Source organism: Pipra filicauda, unplaced genomic scaffold (genome assembly GCF_003945595.2).
Source record: "Pipra filicauda isolate LSUMZ 115617 unplaced genomic scaffold, ASM394559v2 scaffold965_size44538_pilon, whole genome shotgun sequence".
Lineage (NCBI taxonomy): Eukaryota > Metazoa > Chordata > Aves > Passeriformes > Pipridae > Pipra > Pipra filicauda.
Window position 1 is genome coordinate 14,453 of NW_024105159.1, and position 23,382 is coordinate 37,834.

Sequence of the window (23,382 nt, forward strand, 5' to 3'; positions counted from 1 at the left end):
CTGGGGCTCCTGGCTGTGTGTCAGAGTCTGGTGCTCCTTAGTGGCTGTTTGTTGCTGTCGCTGCTGCTGAGCTGCTCAGCTCTGATCACCTCACTGTGCTGTGCCTGGGAATGCTGGACAACAGCCCCGGCGATGTGCCCGGGCTGGCAGGAGGCCCGGGAACTGCTGCTGCACTGGACAGGCAGTGTGAAGTTGAGCTGAAGGGCCTGTGACCTGTGGACGAGTCCAGGATGGAGCAGAGACCCCCCTGCAGCCCAGGGAGGAGCCCACGCCGGAGCAGGGGATGCCCAAAGGAGGCCGAGAGCCCGTGGGAAGCCCCTGCAGAGCCGCGGAGAGAGGAGCCCACGCGGAACAGGCTCCTGCAGGGCTTGTGACCCCGTGGGGACCGACGGTGGAGCAGCCTGTTCCCGAGGGACTGTCTCCCGTGCCAAGTACCCCACGCTGGACGGAGCAGACACGGACTCCGCTCTACTCCACAGGACGGAGCAGACACGGACTCCACTCTACCCCACAGGACGGAGCAGACACGGACTCCACTCTACTCCACAGGACGGAGCAGACACGGACTCCGCTCTACCCCACAGGATGGAGCAGACACGGACTCCGCTCTACCCCACAGGACGGAGCAGACACGGACTCCGCTCTACCCCACAGGACGGAGCAGACACGGACTCCGCTCTACTCCACAGGACGGAGCAGACACGGACTCCACTCTACCCCACAGGACGGAGCAGACACGGACTCCGCTCTACCCCACAGGATGGAGCAGACACGGACTCCTCTCCCTGAGCGGGAAGCAGCGGTAGGACCCCCATCCCCCTGTGCCGCGAAGCGGAGGGACCGAATAGGGGATAAAGTGAAGTCCGTGAAGGAGGGAGGGGTGGGGGAAGGTGTTTTATTAGGATTCGTTTGACTTCTCACCCTCCTGCTCGGATCTGAGCGGTTCCCAATCCCGTCAATGTCCCCCAGTCGGGTCTTTGTGCCCCCAACACCGATCGAACAATGCCCTGGTCCTGCCCCTCGGCCCGGGTAGCGCGACAAAATGGCGGCGGCAGAGCTCGAGTCCCGTCATGATTGGCTGCTTGCCCCGTCACTCCTCACCCTCGCGCGCTCATTGGTCGGCTCGGGCGGGCAGTCCCCGCCCCCTCCCTCTGCCGGGCCGGGGCGGCGGCGGCGGCGCCCGGACGGCGCTGAGGCGGCGGCGGAGCTCGGGGGCGGCCCCGGCGCGGTGGGACCCGCGCTCGGTCCTGCCGGGGCTCGGGGCTCGCTGCGGGCGGAGGGGGCGGGAGGCGCCGCGGGGAGCGGGGTCTGGCGGGCTCGGCCCCCCGTGTCCCCTCCCCAGGGACCGCTGAGGGAGCGGTGATTCAAAGAAATCCTTAAACAATATGTAAAAGCACACTTTTTATTTCCGGCCGGGGCAATGCAAAGGGGTTTCGCCCCCCCCTCCAGTGCATTCCACTGAGAAAAGAAACACAACAGTTTTATATACATTTGGAAGGAGTAAGTTTCAAAAATTATCTATCATATACACTCTTTGATAACTGGTACGAAGTCTGCCTTATCTAAATATACATTCAGTTACCTATCCCTATTTTTAATTATTACAGAGTAGGAACATGAAACTTTATCATTTCAAGCGCTGTTTTCCCCCCACCCCTCTCCTGTCTCACTCACAATGCTATGTGCTAAAAGCCTTTGTTTTCCCACTTTCCCTGTCAGTCCCTTATTTGTTTACTTCCCCTTCATTTTATCTGCCCACAATTTGGGCAGAGACCTGTTTGCAAGCAGTTACAATTCTGCAAAGTCACACTTCGTGCTAACATGGCTAAATTTTTATTTTGTCTTGTCTCCATTTCAGCGGCTGCCCGCGGGCTCCTCCTTCCCGCTGAGCCCCGGCGGGCTCGGAACGAGTTTGTGCCTCGGCCTTGGCCGCAAACATCGCATTCGTTCCCCGGGCTGTGACAAGCCGATAATTGTTATAAGTAAAATCAGCACTAGGCTTAAATATCGTAGTAAAAAGTTTTATTATAGATTTATATAAAAATCAAATAAGCAAAACAGCGCTGGGTGACTTGATGAGCCTTTCTTGCTCATCCAAGGCACGCTTCAATAATTTTCAATCTGCCTTTTATAGGTTTGTAGCTGCTTGTCTTTTTTAAAATCCCCTCCTTGTTCTGATTCCTCTGCTTTACGTCATCAGGTCTGTCTGTGCAGGCTCTGTTCTGTTGCCGAGAGGCTTTACACATGCGTTATCTTGTTGCTAGGAGACAAGCTCGGCTCTGTTCACTTCATCCTTTTGACGTAGTCAGCTTTTTCTGCACATGTGCCATCTTGCCGCTGGGAAATAGTTCTGTTCTCTTTTTCGGTTCTTTTTCTCATTACATAACATAACAAAATATCACTAATTATTGTAACATAACATTATGGTTTGTGTGATATATAAATAATTGTGATTTGTGAAACAAATGAGTGACTACATTAAAACAAAACAAATGGATTACAAAACTCAACTACACCCCCGCAAGGAAATAAAACAGACCCTCACAAGGTCAAAAGGCCTAAAACTTCCTTACTATCCTAAGAATGAAATATAGTAGAACTTTAAATCTTTAGGCGCCTACTCGTCCAAGAATACATGAATTATGACTGGCTGTAGAGATAACTCTTTTAGCTTTAGCTGTAAATATAGTAGAACTTTAAATCTTTAGGCGCCCGTTTGTCTAAGAATACATGAACTATGACTGGTTGTAGAGATAACTCTCAGCTTTAGCTGTAAGAAAACCTACACATTAAACACTTAGCAAAAACCCGCAGAATATACATGTATATGATACAATCAATATGCATGAGGTAGTCAAGACAAACACTAAATGAAACTATTACTTGAAACTTATAGAAACTTGAGACTTTGTTTATCGCAGTTTGTAATTACAGTGTTGCAAATATAATTTGATAAGCAAATTATCTCTCCTTTGGTCTTTATTTGCTATCACAATAATGACACACTCGAGAGAGACATTGAAGCGTTATTACTCCAGAGTTGGGTGCCCGGTGCTGTTTCACAAGTCAAGCACCAACTCGCAAAGCTTTTTATACTATTTATGCATTTTAGCAAACAAAGCAAACCAAGCTTGCAAGCAGCTGCGAGACATTAAAGCTCCACAGAACACTTGCTGTTTTAGACTCAGCTGCTTTCCCTCCTGCAGGTTTTTGGAGAGACAGGGGGTGGTCTCAGGTGGGTCTGAAGGGCCGTCCAGCACCTTGTGGGGTGGGGGGGGAGGGGGTGGAATTTGGGACTGAAAACACCTCCCAGCTGTGCAAGTCCTTGGGACAACACCTTTCCAGGTGTGGTGGTGCATCCCCACACACCCCCCCCAGGCCTCCCTGTGATCTGAGAAATGCTCGTTAGGCCTCAGCCTTGATGAACAGCCCTGGACTGAGCTGCTCTTGAGCTGCTCAGAAACACTCTCTGCTGCCAGGAACTGGTGCTGTCTAACCAGCTCCTGCTGCTTTAATGAGCAGCCTGGGAAATTTATTATTTTTCTTGCCTGAAGAACAATCCAAGTGGAATCCTATTTTTGTTCTCCAACTTTCAGAGAAAATCACAGACCTGAATTGGGGCCAGGATGGACAATTCCTGTGCCTCAAGCCCCCTCTGTGTGGCCCCATAACCAGCAGTGCTGAGTGAGACCCTTGGAGCTCTCTGGGGCCACAGCAGCTGCAGGGACTCTGCTCCAGCACGGGCTTCCCACGGGCTCACATCCTTCTTTTTGGGCATCTTCCTGCTCTGGTGTGGGCTCCTCCTTGGGCTGCAGGGGAATCTCAGCCCCTGTGCCTGGAGCACCTCCTACCCCTCCTTCTGCACTGCCCTGGGGGTCTGCAGAGCTGTTCCTCTCCCCTGTTCCCACTCTGTTCTTCTCTGCACCCAATTCCATCTGCACAAGGACTTTTTCTTCCTTCAATACGTTCTCCCCAAGGCGTCACTGCCATCTCTGATGGGCTCAGCCTTGGCCAGTGGTGAGTCCATCCTGGAGTTGCTGGAATTTGCTCTGCTGGACATGGGGGAAGGATATTTTCACACCAAAATGAAAGCATTGAAATAGCTGTGATTCCTGGCTTTCAAACATGGGAAAGTGGGAAGATGATCCATTCAGAAGAGACATGGCAGGGCTGGGGTGGGTGGGAGCAGTGGGATGAGCTCAGCCGGTAACTCTCAGATTTCCCTTGCTCTGGCTCCATGGATCACTCAGGTGGTGATTCCTGCTGGGATGAGAGTGGGTCATGGTGGCACCCTGTCTCTGTCCCCATCCTGCCGGATGGACCCAGCTGTGGAGCCCATGGAGGGCAGGAGCTGGCCAAGAATTCCACCTGATCTCGCTCCATCCATCCCACACCAATCCCTCTCCATCCATCCCACCTGATCCTGCTCCAAAATTCAGCCTGGATCCTGCTCCACAATTCCACCTGATAGCAATTTGGAATCCTGCCCTGATCCTGAATCCCTCCCTGGTCCCACTCCATTCACCCTGCCCCAATTCCCCTCTGGAATCCCACCCTGATCCCACTCCATACCTGCGGTCAAGCTGTTGGTTCACATGTCTATTCCTGCAGTAAGAGAAGATCCATGAGATTCCATCACGGATCACACACCGGGATGAACCCCAGGATCCATCCTGGGATGCACATGGAGGGGATCCAGAGCTGGATCCACCATTGGAACTCACCAGTTGCCATGTTATATTCCTTTCTCTCCCTCTTCCCTATGGAAATGAAGTGGGATCGGGACCCGTGGCACAGGATCCCTGGATCGGAGCTTCCAGATGCCAAATCTCATGAGGATGAGGACGATGATGATGATGGCAGTGATGATGGACACAGCGACCAGCACCAGGATGAAATTCCATCCAAATTCCGGCTCTGGGAAGCGCAGGATGATGAGGAGAGGGAGGGGAAAGGGGAACCCCCATCCCACTGCTCCACATCCCCAAATTCCTCATTTCCCAATTCCCACATTCCCCGTTCCCAGCCTCACCCCAGGCGAAGATCCCGGGCTCCGGCATTCCGGCGTGCTCCACCCGGCACCGGTACTGCTCCCGCTCCCCCAGCAGCGCCTCGATCCTGGCCCAGCTGTGGAAGGTGCCGTCGCTGTTGGGAACGATCCCGCCCCACTCCGTCTCCTGATCCCAGATTTCATCCCCCTTCAGCCAGTTGATCCCGATGATCCTGGGGTAGAATCCGTACGCGTGGCAGGACAACGTCAGGATCCCGTGTTCCTCTTTCCCAGACACATGGATGTCGAGGGGCTCTGGAATGGGATAATGGTGGGATCTATCCGTGGAATTCCCAAGGGAATGGGACAGCAATGAGATCCACCCACAGAATTCCCATGGGAATAGGATGAGGGTCACATGCATAAACAGAATTCCCATGGGAATTCTTGCATTCCCAAATTCTGCCTTCCTAAATCCCACATTCCCCAGTTCCTCATTCCCATGGGAATTCTGCCCCCACCTTTTCGCTCCAGCGCCTCCTGCCCATACCAGACGTGTTTCTGGAGCACTTCCGGGCAGGTGTGCTCCAGGTAATTTGTCAACTCCTCCACCGTGATCCCGTCAGATTCCCAGCGCCTCTTGGTGATCTGGGCAGCACCATCAGCTGCCACGAAGCTCCCGGATCCCAGTTCGAAGGAGATGAAATCCTGCCCATCGTAGCCTTGCCGAAAGGATCCGCGGATGCTCCCGTCAGACAGGAGCTCACAGCTGATTTCCCGCTGCAGTGTGTGGAGACCTGGGGGATGGAATCGGACCCACAGAGACCCATGGAGGTGTGTCCCAGCCCCACAGGGCCCCATTGCAGCCCTACAGAGTCCCATAGTGTGATGAAGATCCACAGATCCCATCCCAGTGCCTTGGAGTCCCACAGATCCCCTCCAGGCCCACAGATCCACATCCCAGCCCCACAGATCCTCATCCCAGCCCCACAGATCCTTCCCTGGCTCCCCCCACTCACCCCTACTCTGGTTGTACCGGATCTGCAGCATCTTCAGGTGGATGGGTTCCTCGTGCTGGTACATCTTGCTGATCCAGGTCTCCGTATCCCAATATCCCGGCTCAGCTCCAGCCGCCATCCACAGAGTCCGTGGCTCCACCCGGCCCCGCTCGCTGCTGTAGCTCGCGAAGGGGATCCCGTCCACATATCCCACCCCCACGTATCGGGGGAGCCCCGGGCCGGGCTCCGACACCACCACTCGCAGGTAACGCAGGGAGTGGAGAACTGGGGGGACACGGACATTTGGAGGGGCTGGGGAGGCCAAGGTGAGAGACTGGGGGACTGGGGGGGCTCACGGGTAAAGGAAAGGGGGAACTGGGAGAGCTGGGAGAGCCAGAGAGGGGCTTGGGGGTCCCAGGGTCAAGGAAAGAGGGATGTGGGGATGAGGAGAGGTGAGATGGGGGGCTCCAGAGGGTCCCTGTGCCCAGAAAAGGGGTGTCCAAGGGGCCCCAGTGCTGGGGAAAGGGGTGTCATGGGGTGGGTCCTGGAGGTCCTCGGAGTAGAGAAAAAGAGGGGCTGGGGGCTGGAAAAGGCAGAAATGAGGGTTCGGGGGTCCCAGGGTCAAGGAAAAGAGGGGCTGGAAGAGGTGGGATGATGGGAAAAGGGGATGTGGGGGGCTATTGGTGCATGATAAGGGGGTCCAGGAGGGTTCTGGAGCCAGGTATGGGGTGCAGGGGGCTCCCCATATATGGGAATGGGTGTTCAGGTGGTTCCAGTGCTGGATGAGGTGTGTCAGGGACATCCTGCTGCCCAGGAGTAGGGATTCAGGGGGGTCCTGGTACAGGGTAAGGGGTCCTCGTGCCTGGAAATGGAGGTTCAGGGGGGTCCTGGTACCCAGGAATGGGAGTTCAGGGGGGCCTCCTTCCCTAGAATGGGGGTTCAGGGGGTCCCGATGCCCAGGAATGGGGGTCCAGGGGGGTTCCAGGGCTGGATAAGGGGATGTAGGCAGGTCTCTGTGCCAGGGAAGGGATGCAGAGGAGTCCTCTTTCCAGGAATGGGAATTCAGAGGATGCCGGTGCTGGATAAGGGGGTTTGTGGGGGTCCTGATGTTGGGGGAGGAGGCACAGGGGGGGTCTCAGTGCCCAGGAATGGGGGTTCAGGGTGGTACCTGTGCTTGGGAATGAGCATCCAGGGACGCCCCTTCCCAAGAATGTGGGCCCAGGAGGGTTCCAGTGCCCAGGGAAGAGGGTTCAAGGGGTCCCGGGGATGGATAAGGGGGTTCAGGGAGGTGCCCATGTCAGGGAAGGGGTGCAGGAGAGTCCTCTTCCCGAGAATGGGGGTTCAGGGGGTTTCTTGTTCTGGGGAAGGGGGGGTTCACTTCCCAGGAATGGAAATTCAGGAGGTCCCAGTTCCGAGGGTCCCACTTACCCTTCGTTGCCCCCCCTGGGTCCCCCAGGAGCCCCAGGAGCCCCAGGAGTGCCCCGAGAGCCAGCGCCGGAGCCATCGCGCTGCTCCGCTGCCTTTGGGAAATATCCCTTCCTCAAATTACCCTATTTTGGTCACAAGCCTGAAAAAACCAGTTTCTTCTTCTGGAATGCTTCCCAGCTCTGTGGTCTGGCCAAGATACACCTTCTTATCAGTGGTGCTCAGGCCCACATGGTTTAGTCTCAGGACTAAGATATCCACTTGCACGCAGCTATGGGTGGATACAGGACTAAGCCCTGTCTGGTAAAGCTGAAGGAATTCACAAGACTTAAACTCTGTGTTGTGGGTTGACCCTGGCTGGATGCCAGGTACCCACTAAAGCCACTCTCACTCTCCCTCTGCAACTGGACAGAAGAGAGAAAAAAAACAGCTGAGGATTCATGAGTTGAGATAAGATCTGGGAGAGGTCAGTGCCTGATCACCTTCACAGGCAAAACAGACTCCAAGTGGGGATATTACCTAAATTTATTACTGACAGGATAAGAGCCAAAGAGTGAGAAACAAAACAGTCTTAAAAACACCTTCCCCCCACCCCTCCTTCCACGTTCTCCCTCCTCCCCCCCAGCAGTGCAGGGGGATGGGAATGGGGGTCACGGTCAGTTGTTGTTTCTGCGAGAGACAGTCCTTGATGGACCTCTCTGACGTGAGTCCATCCCTCGGGCAGCAGCTCTTCCCAACCTGCTGTCCCTTGGGTCACTCCTCCATGGGGTCAGTCCCTCACGGATGAGCTGTACCGGCCTGGGTCCCCCACAGGGGCCACAAGTCCTGCCTGGGAAAAACCTGCTCCAGCCTGGGCTTCCCTCTCCACGGGCTGCAGGTCCCTGCCAAGACCCTGCTCCATCCTGGGCCTGCCACGGGGTCACAGCCCCCTTCCTGCGTCCACCTGCTCCAGCGTGGGAGCCTCCAGGGGCTGCAGGGGGGTCTCTGCACCCCGATGCTCCCCCAGGGGCTGCAGGAGGGTCTCTGCACCTCGATTGTCCCCCAGGGGCTGCAGGGGCACAGCTGCCCCACCCTGCTCTGCCCCACGGGCTGCAGGGCCTCAGCTCCAGCACCTGGAGCACCTCCTGCCCCTCCTTCTGCACTGACCTTGGGGTCTGCATTGCTGTTCCCATGTTCTCACTCTGTTCTTCCCTGGCTGGAATTCCTTCTGCACAACAACCTTCTGTTCTTAAATATGTTATCCCAGAGGTGTTACTGTCACTCCTGACTGGCCCAGCCTTGGCCAGCGGCAGGAATTCCATCCTGGAGCCAGTGGCATTGGCTCCACGGGACAGGGGAAGCTTCTGGCAGCTTCTGACAGAAGCCACCCCTGAACCTCCCCCCCCCCCCCCAAAACCCAGCCACACTACACAGTGTTCGTTGCAATTAAAGATTTTCCCAACATTTCCCCCCTTCAAGACTTGTTGAAATTTTCAGCAAGTCTCACTTATAAGCCTTATAATATTTTGGGTTACAAACATTAGTACAACAATTCACATAAATTCATAAAAGACAACAATCACTGTCATCACAGTCACTATAATTCCTTTGACCCACTGAGAGGGGTCTGGACACCAAAATGATCTTTTCCAACAACTCCTGAAATCCCCAGGAAATGCCTCCTTTTGTACATCATGTAAGACTCTAACTTGTTTCCAGATTGTCCAAATTAGTCACTACTTTCTGAGACTGATCTATGTATACACAGTGACTACTGTTTATTATAGTACCGACTCCTCTTGTAAGGCCAAGATCAGATTTAAGCCCTTCGGTTCGGAGTTGAAATCTTCCTGATTTCTGATACTTCTTTTTGTGTTGTCCACAGAGCATTTGCAGTTTGAGTTCCAATTGTGCCTTCAAATTCTGGGTAGCTATAATGTTTGGGATTACAGCTCCCCAAGTGCCAGTGCCCTTCCAGCTCCAGGTGAAGCCTTTGCACAGAACAGTCCCCGGGGCAGGCCCAGGCCTGTGCTGTGCTGCACAAACCCCTCGGCTGCAGGACAAACTCAGCTCCTGCTGACAGAGCAGCTGCAGCCACCCTTGCCTTTACCTAAAAGTGCAGCAAGAAGTTCTCATGAGAACATCATTTCTTGTTTGGCTGCAGAAGTGAGGAAAAGAGATGTTTTGTTTTAAGAAAAATGGTCCTGTTACAGTTCATATGGTTCCCTACAGAAGTAGTGTTGACATAATCCACTTTGCCTCATCGTCCTGGGTTACACAAAGGCTCTGGTATCCACCTCTCCTCTCCTCCTCCCCCCCCCTCCCCTCCCTTCCATTTTCACCAAATATGCAGACTAATGTAGACTGTGGGGAGGGACTTAGGGCTGTACTTTATTATCCTGGGAGAAGAATGTATCCACAAGTGTGAAAAGTCTGGAATGCTGATGACTCAGACAATCCAGGTGTTGAGGGCACAGCTGCCACCTGAGGCTACGAGCTGGGTCTTGTCTCTTTGTCCTTACACCAATGACTCATCTGTGATAACTCCCCTGGGGAGGCAGCAGGACAATTCACACACATGGCCTGAAGATACTCATCTTCTTGATGGCCATAATGGATCCACCTGTGCTGACAAAACTGGCAGCTGTAACATCTTAGAAGGTGTCAAAGACTCTTGAAATGTCCTGTGATCCGCTGTTAATCACCCAGTGAAGAACTCCCTGCCCTGGGGAGGTACCAGAGGCGTTCCCACCTGCCCTGAGCCCAATCAAAGACCACACTCAGACTTTACTCAGCAGACTGTGGGTCTCCTTCCCTCACTTCACAGGACTTTTACCTCCCAGGCCTCTGCCACCACCTCAGTGGGCTACAAACCATCAGCATAGCAGAGCTGCAGCGACCAGGTCTCATTGCTGGATCTGGGGGGTGTCCTGTGGGTCCTTCCAGTCGCAGCCCTGCTCCAACTGCCAGTGCCAGCACTGCAGCCTCACTCCAGCACTGACCCTCCAAACTACTCTGCCAGGTTTCAGTGGGTGAGGGGAGGCCGGCTGCCATCCTGTTTTGATCGGGTGGGAGGGAGCTTGGGAATTTTCTGGTTAGCTTAACCCAGTTTTATCAGTTTTGTTGGTTAGCATTCTTCTTGGTAAAGAGGTTTTTTTTTCTTTTTTGTTTTCACTTACATCCGGACGTGTTTGGTCCCTCTCTCTCTTCGTGTTGGAGAGAACCAGGGGTATTGAATCAGAGGAAGGAAACTTCCATCCAAGGTCTCTGCAACTCCAAATTCTCTCAAACCGAGACAGGGAGCCCTGGCAGCCTGGAGGGGGAGCACATAGGAGGGGGAACATCTGGGACCCTAAAACTGGGAGCCAAGAGAGTGGAGACTCCAGACAGCCCAGAAAAGTGATGAGCCTGGAGAGGGGGGACCTCTGGAACAGAAAAGTAAGGAGTGAGGAGAGGGGAGACCCTTGGGATTCCTGAGACCCCCAGCAGCCTCGATGGAGGGGGAAGACCGCAGAGAGGGAGACCCTTCAATACATGTGGGACCCCCAGCAGCCCAGACAGGGGGGGACTGGTAAAACCCCCAAGGTGGAGAGACTAGAGAGGGGGAACTCCTGGAGGGTTTTTTTTGGCTGAATCTTGATGGTTTGGAGGTTTCTATGGACACTCTAGAAATCTGGCCCCCCAGGCAGGTGAGGAGGAAGTCAGTGTCCCTTTGGGCGGGTGTTGTGCTGGCTCTGTCAGCCGAGCATGGCCCCGGCTGCAGGACAACCCCGCTGGCGCCGCCGTCCTGCCGGGGCCGGAGTTGGGGGGATGTCCTTGGCCTTCCCTGTGGGCCAGAGGCAAATCCCCTGCCTGTCCTTCTTGCTTCCTGCCCCAGGCCCCGAGCTGAGGACGGAGAGCAGAGAGTGCCCCTGTCCAAGCCTTTTCCAGAAGTGTGCCATGGGAGACGGTGTCCAAGGCTTTGCTGAAGTCCAGACAGACACATCCACACCTTCCCCTCACCCACCAGGTGGGTCACCTGATCATAAAAGGAGATCAGGTTGGTCAGACAGGACCCGCCCCTCCTAAACCCGTGCTGGCTGGGTCTGATCCCTTGTCCATCCTGTAGGTGCTGTGGGACTGCACTTAGGATGATCTGCTCCATAACCCTGCCAGGCACCGAAGTCAGGCTGACAGACCTGGAGTTTCTCAGGTCCTTCTTGCAGCCCTTTTTGTGGATGGGCGTGACATTCACCAACTTCCAATCATCTGGGATCTCCCCAGTGAGCCAGGGCTGTTGGGAAATGATGGAGAGTGGCTTGGCGAGCTCTTCTGCCAGCTCCTCATCAGCCTTGGGTGGATCCTGTCTGGTCCCATAGACTTGTGAGGATCCAAGTGGCTCAGCAGGTCACTGACTGTTCCCTCCTGGATTACAGGGGGGCTGTTCAGTCTCCTGTCTCTGTCTACCAGCTCCAGAGGCCACTTGTCCTGAGGACAACCTGTCTTACTGTTGAAAACTGAGGCCAAGAAGGTGTTAAGTACCTCAGCCTTTTCCTCATCTTTGGTGACTATGTTCCCCCCATGTCCAACAAAGAATGGAGATTTTCCTTGCCCCTCCTTTGCTATTGATGTATTTGTAGAAGCACTTCTTGTTATCTCTGACATAAGTGGCTAGACTGAGTTCAAATTGTACCTTTGTCTCTCTAATTTTCTTTCCACATGACCTAACTATATTCTTAAACTCTTCACGAGTAGCCAGCCCTTTTTTCCATAATCAATAAGCTCTCTTTTCCCCCCTAATTTCCTTTAAAATCTCCCTGTTCAGCCAGGCTGGCTGTCTTCCCTGCTGGCTCGCCCTTCGGCACACTGGGACAGCTCCTGTGCGTTCAAGACTTCCTTCTGGAAGCATGTCCATCCCTCCTGGACCCCTTTGTTTTCCAGGGCTCTTTCCCAAGGTACCCTCTGAACCAGTCTTTTGAGTAGGCCGAAATCTGCCCTCTGGAAGTCCAGGGTAGAAGTTTTATTGATGGCCCTCTTTGTGTCCCTGAGTATTGAAAATTCTCTCATGGTCACTGTGCCCCAAACGGCCTCGACCACCACATATCCCACCAGCCTCTCTGTTTGTGAACAGCAGGTCTAGTGGGGCCCCACCCCTGCTAGGCTCATTTACCAGCTGAAGCAGGAAATTATCCTGCATACACTCCAGGAATCTCCTAAACTGCCTCTTCTCTGCTGTGCTGTTTCCAGCAGACACCCCTGAGGTTCTGCAGTGTCACACCAGTCTCCTGATTCCATGAGGTTCCACGGTGTCACAATGGTCTCTTTGGCTCTATAAAGCCCTGCAGTGTCCCAATAGACCCTTGATTCCAGGAGATTCCTCAGGACTAAACCTGGGAGGTCACCATGGAGCCCTGGGACATCCCGTGACCTCCCGGCTCTTTAGGAGCCCTGAGAACTTCAACAGGGGGAAGTGCCGGATTCTGCCCTGGGATGGGGCAACCCCGCATGGACGGACAGACTGGGAAGGAGAGGCTGGAAAGCAGGGCGGGGAAAGGGCCCTGGGGGTGCTGGTGGGTGGCCAGTTGGCCCTGAGTCAGCAGTGCCCTGGCAGCCAGGAGGGCCAAGCCTGTCCTGGGGGCATCAGGCCCAGCATGGCCGGCCGGGCCAGGGAGGGGATTGTCCCGCTCTGCTCTGCCCTGGGGCGGCCTCACCTGCACCATTGGGGCAGTTTGGGGGGACACGATGGAAGGGAGAGATTGAGCCATTGGAGAGTGTCCAAAGGAGGGCAAGGAAGATGGGGAAGGGCCTTGGGGGGAAGGTGTGTGAGGACACTGAGGGCACTTGGTGTGTTCAGCTGGAGAAGAGGAGACGGAGGGGAGACCTCAGTGCAGGTCCAACTTCCTGGGGAGGGGCAGAGGAGGGGCAGGCCCTGAGCTCTGCTCTGGGGGGACCAGGGACAGGACTGAGGGAATGGTCTGAAGGTGTGTCAGGGCAGGGTTAGGTTGGATCTTAGACAAAGATTCTTCCCCCAGAGGGTCGTTGGGCACTGACCAGGCTCCCCAGGGCAGTGGGCACAGCACCAAGGCTGACAGAGCTCAAGAAGTGTTTGGATGATCCTCTCAGTCCAATGGTGTGACCCTTGGGGATAGTCCTGTGCAGGGCTAAGGGTTGGACTGGATGATCCTTGTGGGTCCCTTCCAACTCATTCTATTCTGTCATTCTGTGATTATCAACCCTGTGTTCAGCACAAACCAAAACACAGCCCTGCACTGGCCATGGGGAAGAAATTTAACTGTACTCCCCCTGAAACCAGCACACCCTTTAGGGGCTCTCCCAGAAACATCCCACAGTCCATTTTCCACCTGGAACCAGTGACTCTGAGTTCCTGCTTCCCCAGCCCCAGGGATGGTCTCCTTGTCTGCTCATTCCTCCACACTCTCTTCTCACTGATGGCATCTTAACCAGACAAGCCCCTGGGAATAATTTCCTTCTAATTCTTCAATTCTTTTGTGGTTAATTAGACAGATCTCAGAAGTGCATTCAAAGTAAATATATTCTTTTAATAAAACCCTGAGAAAAGATGTCTTTTTTGTGTCTTGTTTACTTTTTTGTGGTTTTACATTGATATCAGCAATCCCCAGTCGATATTGATCCCAAGCACCTCCTAATTCAGTCTGAATAGATAAGAAAATCAAGACCCTTTATGTCTGAGAATCCATCAGACTTTGTCCCTATCCCCGCCCCACCATTCCCTCATCAAACCCCTGGCACTCAAAGCAACCTTGGGCAAATCTGAGCTCCCTCCACTCAAGGCTGGACCTGCAGGTTTCAGCTCCTTGGCACCAACTCCCACCTGCTTGGCTTGGAGAAAGAGCTGCCCAAGACATAGAGGGATGTTCATTTATTGCCAGCAAACAAAACCAGAGGAAGGCACAGCTCAATAAAAACCAAAACTCCTGGGCCCTTCTGTTCTGTTTGTGCCACCTTCCTGCTCTGTTGGTGCCACCAAGGGCACAGAGCAGCCTCCTCTCGCTGGCACTTGCATGTTTTCAATCCCTTCCACAGGCCCTGGCTCTGCACCACAACCCCCCTGGGCTGAGTCCTCCCCCTGCACGCTCACACAGTGTCACAGACACACCCAGGGCTTTCTCTCCCAGCTCCTTTCCAGCCCAGCCCAGCTCCCTCCAAGCTCTCCCACCTCCCCTGAGCTCTCTCCACCCCCAAGGGCCTCTCCCCAGCACAGCCCAGGCGGCTCTGGCCCCACAGCCTTGCCCAGGGCAGGCTGCTCTGGGCAGTGGCACCACAGCCCCAGCCCCTCTGGGCACAGCAGAGCTGGAGCTCCGAGAGGACTCAGCCCCAGCCGAGGGGGAACGTGCTTGGCAAAAGGGAAAGGAGGCTCCTGGCGGGCCCTGCTCTGCTCTGCAGGAGATCCTGAGAGCTCTGCAGCCCCTCCCTGCCATCCCATCTCCCCAGGCCAGCACAAATCCCTGGCCCTTGTGGTCCTCCAGAGCTCTTCCAGCTCCAGGCAGAGGGTTCCAGCCCAAAGCTGGGGCAGCCAGAAAGCTGTTCTCATTTCCTGATCAGTCCTGCCCTGCTCAGGAAAGGAATCTCAGACAAAAGGTTATTGCAGGTTCATTTCTGTCACTCAAATCCAACAGGAGACTCCCCAGTTAGACTAAGTCTCTGGGGCACACAAGATGGGGGCTACTGAAGAAGAAGGGAATGTAAACATGACTTTTTAAAAAAGAAAACATCAAAAGCACAGAAAAAAAATGCACATAAGGAAAGACGTCATTTTTCATGGGAGTTCTGGCACACAGTGGGAGCGTCATTGGGCAAATAATATTCTACAATTCAACATCACGGACTGTTCTGACCCAAAAATCAAATCCCCTTGAGGTACACAGAGCGTTTCCCCATCCCTCTGCATCATCCACCAAGTGCACCCGAGTCCTTGAGCAGAAACAATCCCATGGGTGGCTTTGCCTTTGCTTAAGACAGGACTCATCCAAACTGTCCTCCCTAACATATTCCTCATATGGACCACAGGGATTTTATCCCCTTCAATGGTACATAGAGGTTCTTTTTGGGCAGGGCCAGTTCAAATGGTAGAGTTAACTAACTAGGTTTGTGTGATGCCTTCAAGCTTTCTGGATTTTTTTTTTAAATTTAAAAGTAGTTGTGTAGTAACTGTAGATGTTAATGGAGCTGTATTATATGCCACCCTTTAGCAGAGTAGTTTACACAGACCCAACCCTATTACCCCATTTGATATCAAACTTTCTAATTTCCTTTAGCATGTTTAGACTTCTTTGCAAGGTAGAATTGTAGAAAAACACCTCTATTGAACAACATCACACCCCAGACCTGGACAACAAGATCCCACAAGAGACAAAGCAACCTTCAAGGCCAGAATTTGGAGGCGCTCCAAGGACTGTACGTGCTGTGAAGAAGATAAACATGAGGAAGAAGGGGTCCCAAAGACCCCAAACCCAATTCCCCAAGGGGCGTGTCGAGGGCAGAACTGGGCAGAACCGGGGGGTGGAGAGTTCTGGCATTGGACAGACCATCTTCTAAAACTGTAGAACCATTGCCTGGGAGGGCGCGTCGTGTGTGTTCCCCTGGGCCTGTGGGGCTGATTAAAGGACCTGCTCTTTTGAGCTGATCTTGGACACTGAATTGGCCTGGAGTTTTCTCTCTTCAGCTTACAGGATTAACTAACTGGGTGGCTTTTGCTAAATGCACATCCCAAGGTTTGAAGGTCCCACTGCCCATTGCTGTCAAGGTGGTTTTGAACAATCCACTCTACCATTCAGCTTTCCCAGAGGCTGCTGCAGGACAGGGAATATGATCCATCCACTCCATGCTGAGCTCTCTGGTCCAGGTGTGCACAAGGTTGTTTTGGAAAAGAGTCCTGCTGTCCAACTCCAGTGTTTCTGGAAGGCCGTGTCTCCCCAGGACTTGCTTTTCCAGGCCCAGGCTGGTGTTCTGGGCAGTGGTGGGAGGCACAGGGGGTGTCTCCTGCCCTCCAGGGGTTGTGTCCACCATGGTCAGCACGTAGAGCTTGCCTTGGTGGGTTTGGGGAGTGTGCTGGGATCAATCTGCCAGGCCTGCCCACATCTCTAGTTCAGCCATCATCCCCCACCCCACAGGGGCTTTACCCTCTTGGCCTCTTTGATGGCAGCACATGTTTCCCAGGTCTGGAGAACCTGGCAGTTGGTGTCCATGGTTAAATGCAGCCCTGGATCCCAAGCCCAGCTGGATGTTGCACCTCTTCCCTGAGGCCCTGAGGTGTCCTGGGCCCAGCGAGCCAGGAATAATTCCCCCTTGTGTTGCCAGTCCAGCTCTACCTGAGACACTTTCATCTGGTCAGTCCCATCTCCCTGTCCATTGTTGGATGTCACTCAGGAGCCCAACTCTTGGCTCCCTGTGCATCTCCAGGATGGACTTTCACAGCCAACCTCTCCACCCGGGTGGCAGGAGGGCCTGCCCTGATAAGGCCTAAAATGCCATCAGACAATGCCAACAGTGCCAGCTCTCATGCAAGCTGTCTGTGAGATCTGTCAGTTACCGGTGGCACCCTGGAAATGGTTTTGGTGTTGAATGATGCTCAAACCAGCCTGGTTCACCCAACTCCAAACACACATCCTGCTTTTGGAAGTTGGATGGGACAGAGAAGCTGCTCACTGGCCTGTCCATTTGTGAGGAGCAGTCAATCCCTTCCTACTAGAGAAGTCCAGTCCCCTTTCATTCAGGCAGGTTCTTCTAACACAGCTCTTCTTGGGGTAGATGTGTGGAGATTCCTGCCTTGGGTGGGGACACCCTCCAAGGACACTCCTCAAGGTTGAGAAAAGACATCTCCCGATGACCTTTGGTCTGGCTCAGTTACATCAGATCTCTGCATAATAATTATTTCTTTTGGTTAGTTTTAATAGAATAATATAGTGCACTATCCTATTATATACTGTACTACTAGTAGTTTTAACCTTCATATAGTGTAGTAAATAATTCTGATTAAGGTCTTTTGTCTGATCATTTGTAAGAATAAAGGATTCATTTTATATAAATATTCTCATGTGGCTAATTATTAAAACCTGTGGGACAAAAGTGGCTCAATCCCACTTCTATAATTCCATAAATTTAATTTGTTGACAAAATCTGAGGCAAAGGTTGGATCCTTTATTCCTTGAGGCTCTGAAGTGGGATAAGGGCTCCTTAATTCCATGAGGTTGCACTCTCAGAGCAGCAGTGTCTCTAGGGCAGCAGGCTCTCTTCTTCCATGTAGCAGCTGTAGCTGGATCTCTGCCAGTACACACAAGGGGGGTCTCCAAGCCTCTCTCGGCCCTTCGACTTCAAGCGAGGGTCTTTCTCTTCCATGGGCTGCGTAGCAGGGACAAGGCTCACCTCACCACGTCATATCATGGGGTGTAAGACATCCCATGAAGGTCCCTTCCTCAGGGGATTCACCCCTGAGTCAGAACATCTCGGGCAGCTTTCAGTTGAAGGCCTTTGCCTCAAGAGTTCTATCAGAGCTCCTGTGCTCTGTCTCAGGCTGTTGCTTGGCAGCAGCAGTGAGGGCTGAAGCCCTCCTCTGGAGTCCGGCCGTCCCGGTCCAGTTCCGGGAAGCCCTGAGCTTCTCAGCTCCTCTCTTTTTGGTGCCATAGCACTCTAAGACTCTCTCTAAGTAAGAGTCCATCATCCTCCTCCTCTCTAGGAGGTCTCAGAGGGGTTTGGGGACTTCGTTTCAGTTCTTACCCAAACTCTGTCTCTGTAGGGCTTAGTTCTGCTCTCTCTCTCTCCATCAGAGATCTCTGTGTCTTCCTTGGCTGCATGCTGTCTCTGCTGCTTCTCTCTTATCTCTTGGCTCTCTGCCACTCTCCTCCATACGCTGCTGCTTCTGCCGTTGCTTCTGCTGTCGATTACAGTGGAGGAAAAAAACTCCCAGCTTCTCAGCTACAGATACTTAGCCCAGTCTAACACTGTTCCAAGTCCCTGTAGCCCCCCAGCCAGGGCTGGGGGGGCCCAGCCCCCAGTGAGGCTCTTGCCCCTTCTCCTTGTGGCTTTCACAACATGGCCACTTTTTCTCCAACCACAACTACAACTACCCCTCTTTTCCGGTCTGGGTGATATGTTTATATTTTGCAGAAGCGCTCATTGGCTCAACCCCAAGAGTAACCACCCCCTGTGGGTTTACCATTTTATAACTTCAAGGGGAAAACTGTTTTTTCCCCCACCACAGCTTTGCATTTGCTTCACTCTTTTGTGCTTCCAACACACACACCCTCCAGTGTGGGCAGAGTCTGGCTCCCCAAAGAACACAAGACCTGACTATTTGTGGCTCCCACTGCAGTGGCTGCAACTTGGGCCACAGTCTGTGCCAGGAGCAGAGAGGTCCCTCCCCACAGAAACATCTTGGCAATGGAGTTCCTAAGAAAATGGGACAGGCTGTGGGGATCACAGCCAGGTATGTCTTGACCAGCCTCCTGTTTAACATGACCAACTTTTTCATCTTCTTTTCTCTCTGTTTTCTCATACTTGTTCCTCCAGAGACCACTGGGATCCTACCTTTGCTTTGGTTTTTTGCTAGACAAGTCTTGCCCAGTCCCCAAATCCCCTTTCTGGCTGCCCATCATGAGTCTCAGAGCCCAAGGCCGAATCCCCCATCCTCAGCTGCAAGGTCACCCTGAGAGGTTCTGCCATTGACCCACTTGGTTAAAGTTTCATACAGATACCTTGGAACTTCCTTGGAACTAATTTGTTGCCTTTTGGGCTTAGAATGGCTTCTTCAAAAACATGGCAATTCATATCCTCAACACAGAAATTCTTTGGAGAAGGAGTTTGGGACTTTAGACTCAAAGAATCACAGAATGGTTTGTTTTGGAAGGGATATAAAAGCCCATGTGGTCCAAACTCCTGGACATGGACAGTGACATCTTCACTAATTGAGGTTGCACAGAGTTCCTGACCTTGGACAAATCCAGGGAGGGGACATCCTCTTGTCTGGGAACCTGTTGCAGTTCTTGCCAGCTCCACTGGTAAATATTTCTTCATTTTATCCAATATGAAGCTCTCCTATTTCAGTTTAAAATCATTGCCCTGTATTCTGCTAATAGGCCTTGATAAAACATATGACTGTGACTGTCTTAGACTATGAGCACAGTGTTTTCATCTGCAAACACCTTGGAGAGTGCTCAAAAATGACCCTCCAAAAAGTTTGTCCCCATTTTTCTTAGAAGCTTCTGTGGTGGTGCATCCTCCCCCCATTCTCCTCAGGCCTGGTCGATGATCTCAGGAGCTCCTGACAAGCCTTGACCAAACCAGCTGAGCAATGAAGAGCCCCCGGACTGCACCAGGAGTGTGGGGAAGTGTCCCTGGACTGGACCAGGTGCTCCTGGATGATACAGATGGGAACAATCCCGGGGTGGAACAGCTGGGGATACAAGATAATCAGTCATCCCATGAAAGCCTTAGAATATTCCCTGCCTGAATCTCAGCCCAAATGGAACAGTGTGGATACAATTCCCAAATAGTTTGGAAACTCCAGTCATTCCTGACACCAGGATGGAAATTCAGCAGATAACTAAAGCCAGTCCCCTTGTGAGCCCACACCCAGCGGGGCTGAGGGAGGCCCTGGCAGCTCCCCAGCACCTCCCTCTCAGTGGGACACCTCTGGCAGCCTCTCCCAGCTCGGGAACCCTCCAGTTTGCAACACTCCAAAGAGCGGCGCTGATGCCCAGGACAATTCTGATCCCCCTCCACAAACACTCCTCCAGCTGGGACCCTTGTCTGGTGGGAAACACAAAGGGATTGGTGGGAGTGTTTCCCTGTTGACAGGAGAATTTGGGAGAGGGACCTTTCCACACCCAGCTATTGATGTGTCCACACTTCTCTGCCTGGGTGTGGGTGTGAATTGACTGTGGTGGGAATGTTGTTGTTGTGAATCTCTAATTCAGTCACTGTTAAAATTTTAGCAAATGCTATTGAATCCCTTGATAACAGTTAAACAGGTCAATAATTAAATACTACTAATTACTTTTGCCCCCTTATCTTTGGGTTCAAATTTTTTGCATCCTGACTCTCTTGCATCCCAAGGCTCTGTGTAAATCATTGTCTTTCATCAAAAAATATATTTTTCGTGATGTCCACTTTAAAATCTTCCTCCTTAGCTAAACTACAAAACAACTCTAATTAGTTGTCGATGTCTTGAAGACATGAAGACAATTAAAGAAAGAGAAAGAAATTGTTTTTCAGTGTTTTAATGAGCCCCGCGGTGTGTTTACAGATGAGTCCACCATCCTCACGTACTGAGAGAAAATGGAAGCAGCTGCTGAAGAAGTCAGAAGCCAAACTGCAAGTGCCTTGAAGCATTGCTGGGCCCCACTGAGGGCAGGCACTGCCAAAGCCTCCCCAGGGACTCCTTGGAGCAGCTCCTTGGAGGCCAGGAGTGCAGGCAGACAAAGGCTCTGGGCAGGCCCCTGCAATGCTGAGCAAAGCCTGCCTTGGTTTTGTGGAGCACAAAGGCCAAGGGCTGAGCCCCAGGCCCTGGCCCAGCAGATCCTGTCCCTCCCGGCTGGCTCAGGGCTGTTTGGGGGCACTGGGATGGGAGGGGGAGGAACAACAAAGGGCCAAAACTGGGCAACCCCTGCCAGGCTGCTGAGGGAGGGGCGAGGCAGAACCCAAGTGCAGAACCTGCCAGGAAAGTTGCTTGTGGTGGCCTGAGTGGCAGAGGCAGCTGCCAGAGGCAAGGGGACAAAGGCCTGGGTGCCTTTGGGCCTTGCAGCCCTGCCAGAGCCCTTGGCCATCTCTCCTGCAGGCTGTCCTGCCCTGGCCCTGCTGCTGCTCTGGCCTTGCAGGCTGCACACACCCCTCCTGCTTTCCCACCCCCTCCCAGCAGCATTTCTAGACCCTCCCTGATGGCTCTGCACCAGCTCTGGCTGTTCCCTGGAACACAAAACCATGGGGCGATCCCCTCTGGGGTGACCTTTTGCAGCACAAGGGTCCCCGTTGAGTGACATTCCTTTTTCCTTACCTTCAGTCCCAGCCTTCCATGCTGCTCTTTGTGGAGATTTCATTCTATTTCCAATACAGAGAAAAGTTCCATCCTGTCAGATCTCCTCTAGATCCTCTCCAGTTCTTCCTCATTCCTCCTGTTATAGGTAAATAAACCAAATCAAAATTTAGCAGCAAAATTTATTGTGAGATTTATATAAAGTGCAGATAAGCAAATCAGCATGCTGGGTGGCCTGGAGAGACCCCTGCTCCCCACCGGCCCACAAGCCCAATAAAAACAAACAGCAACTTTTATACTTTTCCAACTCCCCCTCCCATAGTCACTTGTTAGCTCTTGATTGGGCTTGGGTTCACGGGCTTCGTTCTGGTTGGTTCTGTTGTAGGCCCATTTTGGTTGCCAGGGACTTTCCATCAGTACTTTCCATTCAATAGCTTTAATTAGCCCAATGTCCTTGGAGCTGACTATGGGAAGGTGTCCAGATGGTCCAGATATTCTCCTTGGCTCTTCTTTATCATGTCCATCCTTGACCCTCTGATCCTTGTTCTTTTCTTCTTTTCTAATGAGTAACTTAGACAATATTTTTAGAATAACAGGATATGGTATACGTGCTCAGTAAAGCAAGATACTCTGCCAACTTGGGAACTGCCAGTTGCAGGACAGTCAACTTATAATAATAATACAGCAGTTAACTATTCCGCAGCTTACAATTCCCTAGTCCCAACCAAGCATTAGCTATAATATACAGAAAATACAATATATATATTTTGACGAGTAAATTTTACTATTGCTTACTTATTACACTCCATAATGGGGAACCTCACAGACAGACAGACCAGTCCAGATGTGGTGACACCAGAGCTGAGTCCAGGGGGGTGACAACTCCCTTATCTGGGTGGCCACGCTCGCCCTAAGGCAGCCCCATGTGCAGTTGGCCTTAAATCAAGGGGCCATTCTGATTCTTTGAAACATCACGGAATCAAGTGGCCCTGTGACACTGCAGGGCCTCATGGAACCAAAGGAATGCAGGGACACTGTGGAATCTTGTGGAACAAAGGGTCACTGTGACATGCGGGGTCTCTTTGGAACAAATGGAACCCTGAGACATCTCAGAACCTCCTGGACCCAAGGGCCCACTGTTCCTCCCCAGAACTCCATGGAATCAAGCAGAGCCGCTGCCTCCCCCCCGCCGCCGCACGGACCGGAGTCACCGGCTCTGCCCCGCTTGGACACCTCTGGAGTCAGCGTGTTCTTGGGCAGCACAACTGATCTCAGACCAGAGAGTTTCCCAGATTTTGCTTTGCCACCTCTTTCCACTGGTTTAATTTTTGTTCTTTGTTCATTCAGGGGGAAAAGGGGGAAGGGAGGCTCGTGTTGATCCCTGTTTTTATCTTTTTAGAAAAGGGAGTTGGGGCAGGGGGGGAGAGAGGAGGCAATTTCTCTCTCTGCTGATGCTTTGAACTGTTCTGTTGGTATTGCTGTTTTTGTTGCTATATTTCTTGTCAGTGAACTGTTATTTTTTCACTTATACCTCCGTGTAGTTTGTCTCCCTGTATTGGTGGGGAATAAAAGCGGAGTGAGTTCATTTTATTGGATTTCCTGCCCCAAAATGTGTCTTTAAACCAGGACAGGTTGCTCAAGGGCTCCTGAAATTTGGTATCATCCACAAAGGACTTGAAAATACATTTTGTCCCATTGTACAGAGAGATAATAAAGATGTTCTATAGTGGTGGTCAAGGGCTGCTCACTGAGGGATTTCACCAGGAAGTTGCTGCCGAGGACTTTGTACCATGGATTTTATTTGACACTCTTCATTCAGCCAACTTCCCACCCACCACATCTTCCACTTCTTCAGTCCATCTCTCACAAGTCTGGCTCTAAGGAGACCACAGGAGACCATGTCAAGGGCCTTGATAAAGTCTGGGCACAAAACATCCCCTTCTATTCCTGTAAGGGGTACTTTTGAATTAGATGATCAATGGAGCATAGAGGCGTGAGAAAGG

General features: G+C 52.5%; 1 protein-coding gene across 3 annotated transcripts; it reads right to left on the reverse strand.

Annotated features, from left to right (window-relative positions):
- Nucleotides 1-1,388: 1,388 nt before the first annotated feature.
- On the reverse strand, nucleotides 1,389-21,996 carry LOC113996972 (class I histocompatibility antigen, F10 alpha chain-like). Of its 3 annotated transcripts, none has more exons than XM_039391439.1 (7): nucleotides 21,401-21,996; nucleotides 6,010-6,273; nucleotides 5,512-5,787; nucleotides 5,033-5,305; nucleotides 4,725-4,917; nucleotides 4,573-4,605; nucleotides 1,389-4,260 (listed from the first exon to the last, which is right to left on the reverse strand). In XM_039391439.1, exons 1-5 carry the CDS (start codon nucleotides 21,441-21,443, stop codon nucleotides 4,736-4,738), a joined length of 1,038 nt encoding a protein of 345 aa, XP_039247373.1. In that variant the 5' UTR covers nucleotides 21,444-21,996; the 3' UTR covers nucleotides 1,389-4,260; nucleotides 4,573-4,605; nucleotides 4,725-4,735. The 3 variants fall into 3 exon arrangements, with proteins under 3 accessions (XP_039247373.1, XP_039247372.1, XP_027594254.1); XM_039391438.1 differs by lacking the exon at nucleotides 21,401-21,996 and adding an exon at nucleotides 7,417-7,762; XM_027738453.2 differs by lacking the exon at nucleotides 21,401-21,996 and adding an exon at nucleotides 7,417-7,762 and having other exon boundaries at nucleotides 1,389-4,263.
- Between the last annotated feature and the right edge of the window lie 1,386 nt (nucleotides 21,997-23,382).

Excerpts from the sequence above, each read along its gene's own strand:
- LOC113996972 (XM_039391438.1), bottom strand. The coding sequence starts at position 7,492 with ATGGCTCCGGCGCTGGCTCTCGGGGCACTCCTGGGGCTCCTGGGGCTC. Across the intron at positions 6,274-7,416 it reads CCCAGGGGGGGCAACGAAGG|TTCTCCACTCCCTGCGTTAC; the intron begins GTAAGTGGGACC and ends GTGTCCCCCCAG. Across the intron at positions 4,918-5,032 it reads GCCCGGGATCTTCGCCTGGG|AGCCGGAATTTGGATGGAAT; the intron begins GTGAGGCTGGGA and ends TGCGCTTCCCAG.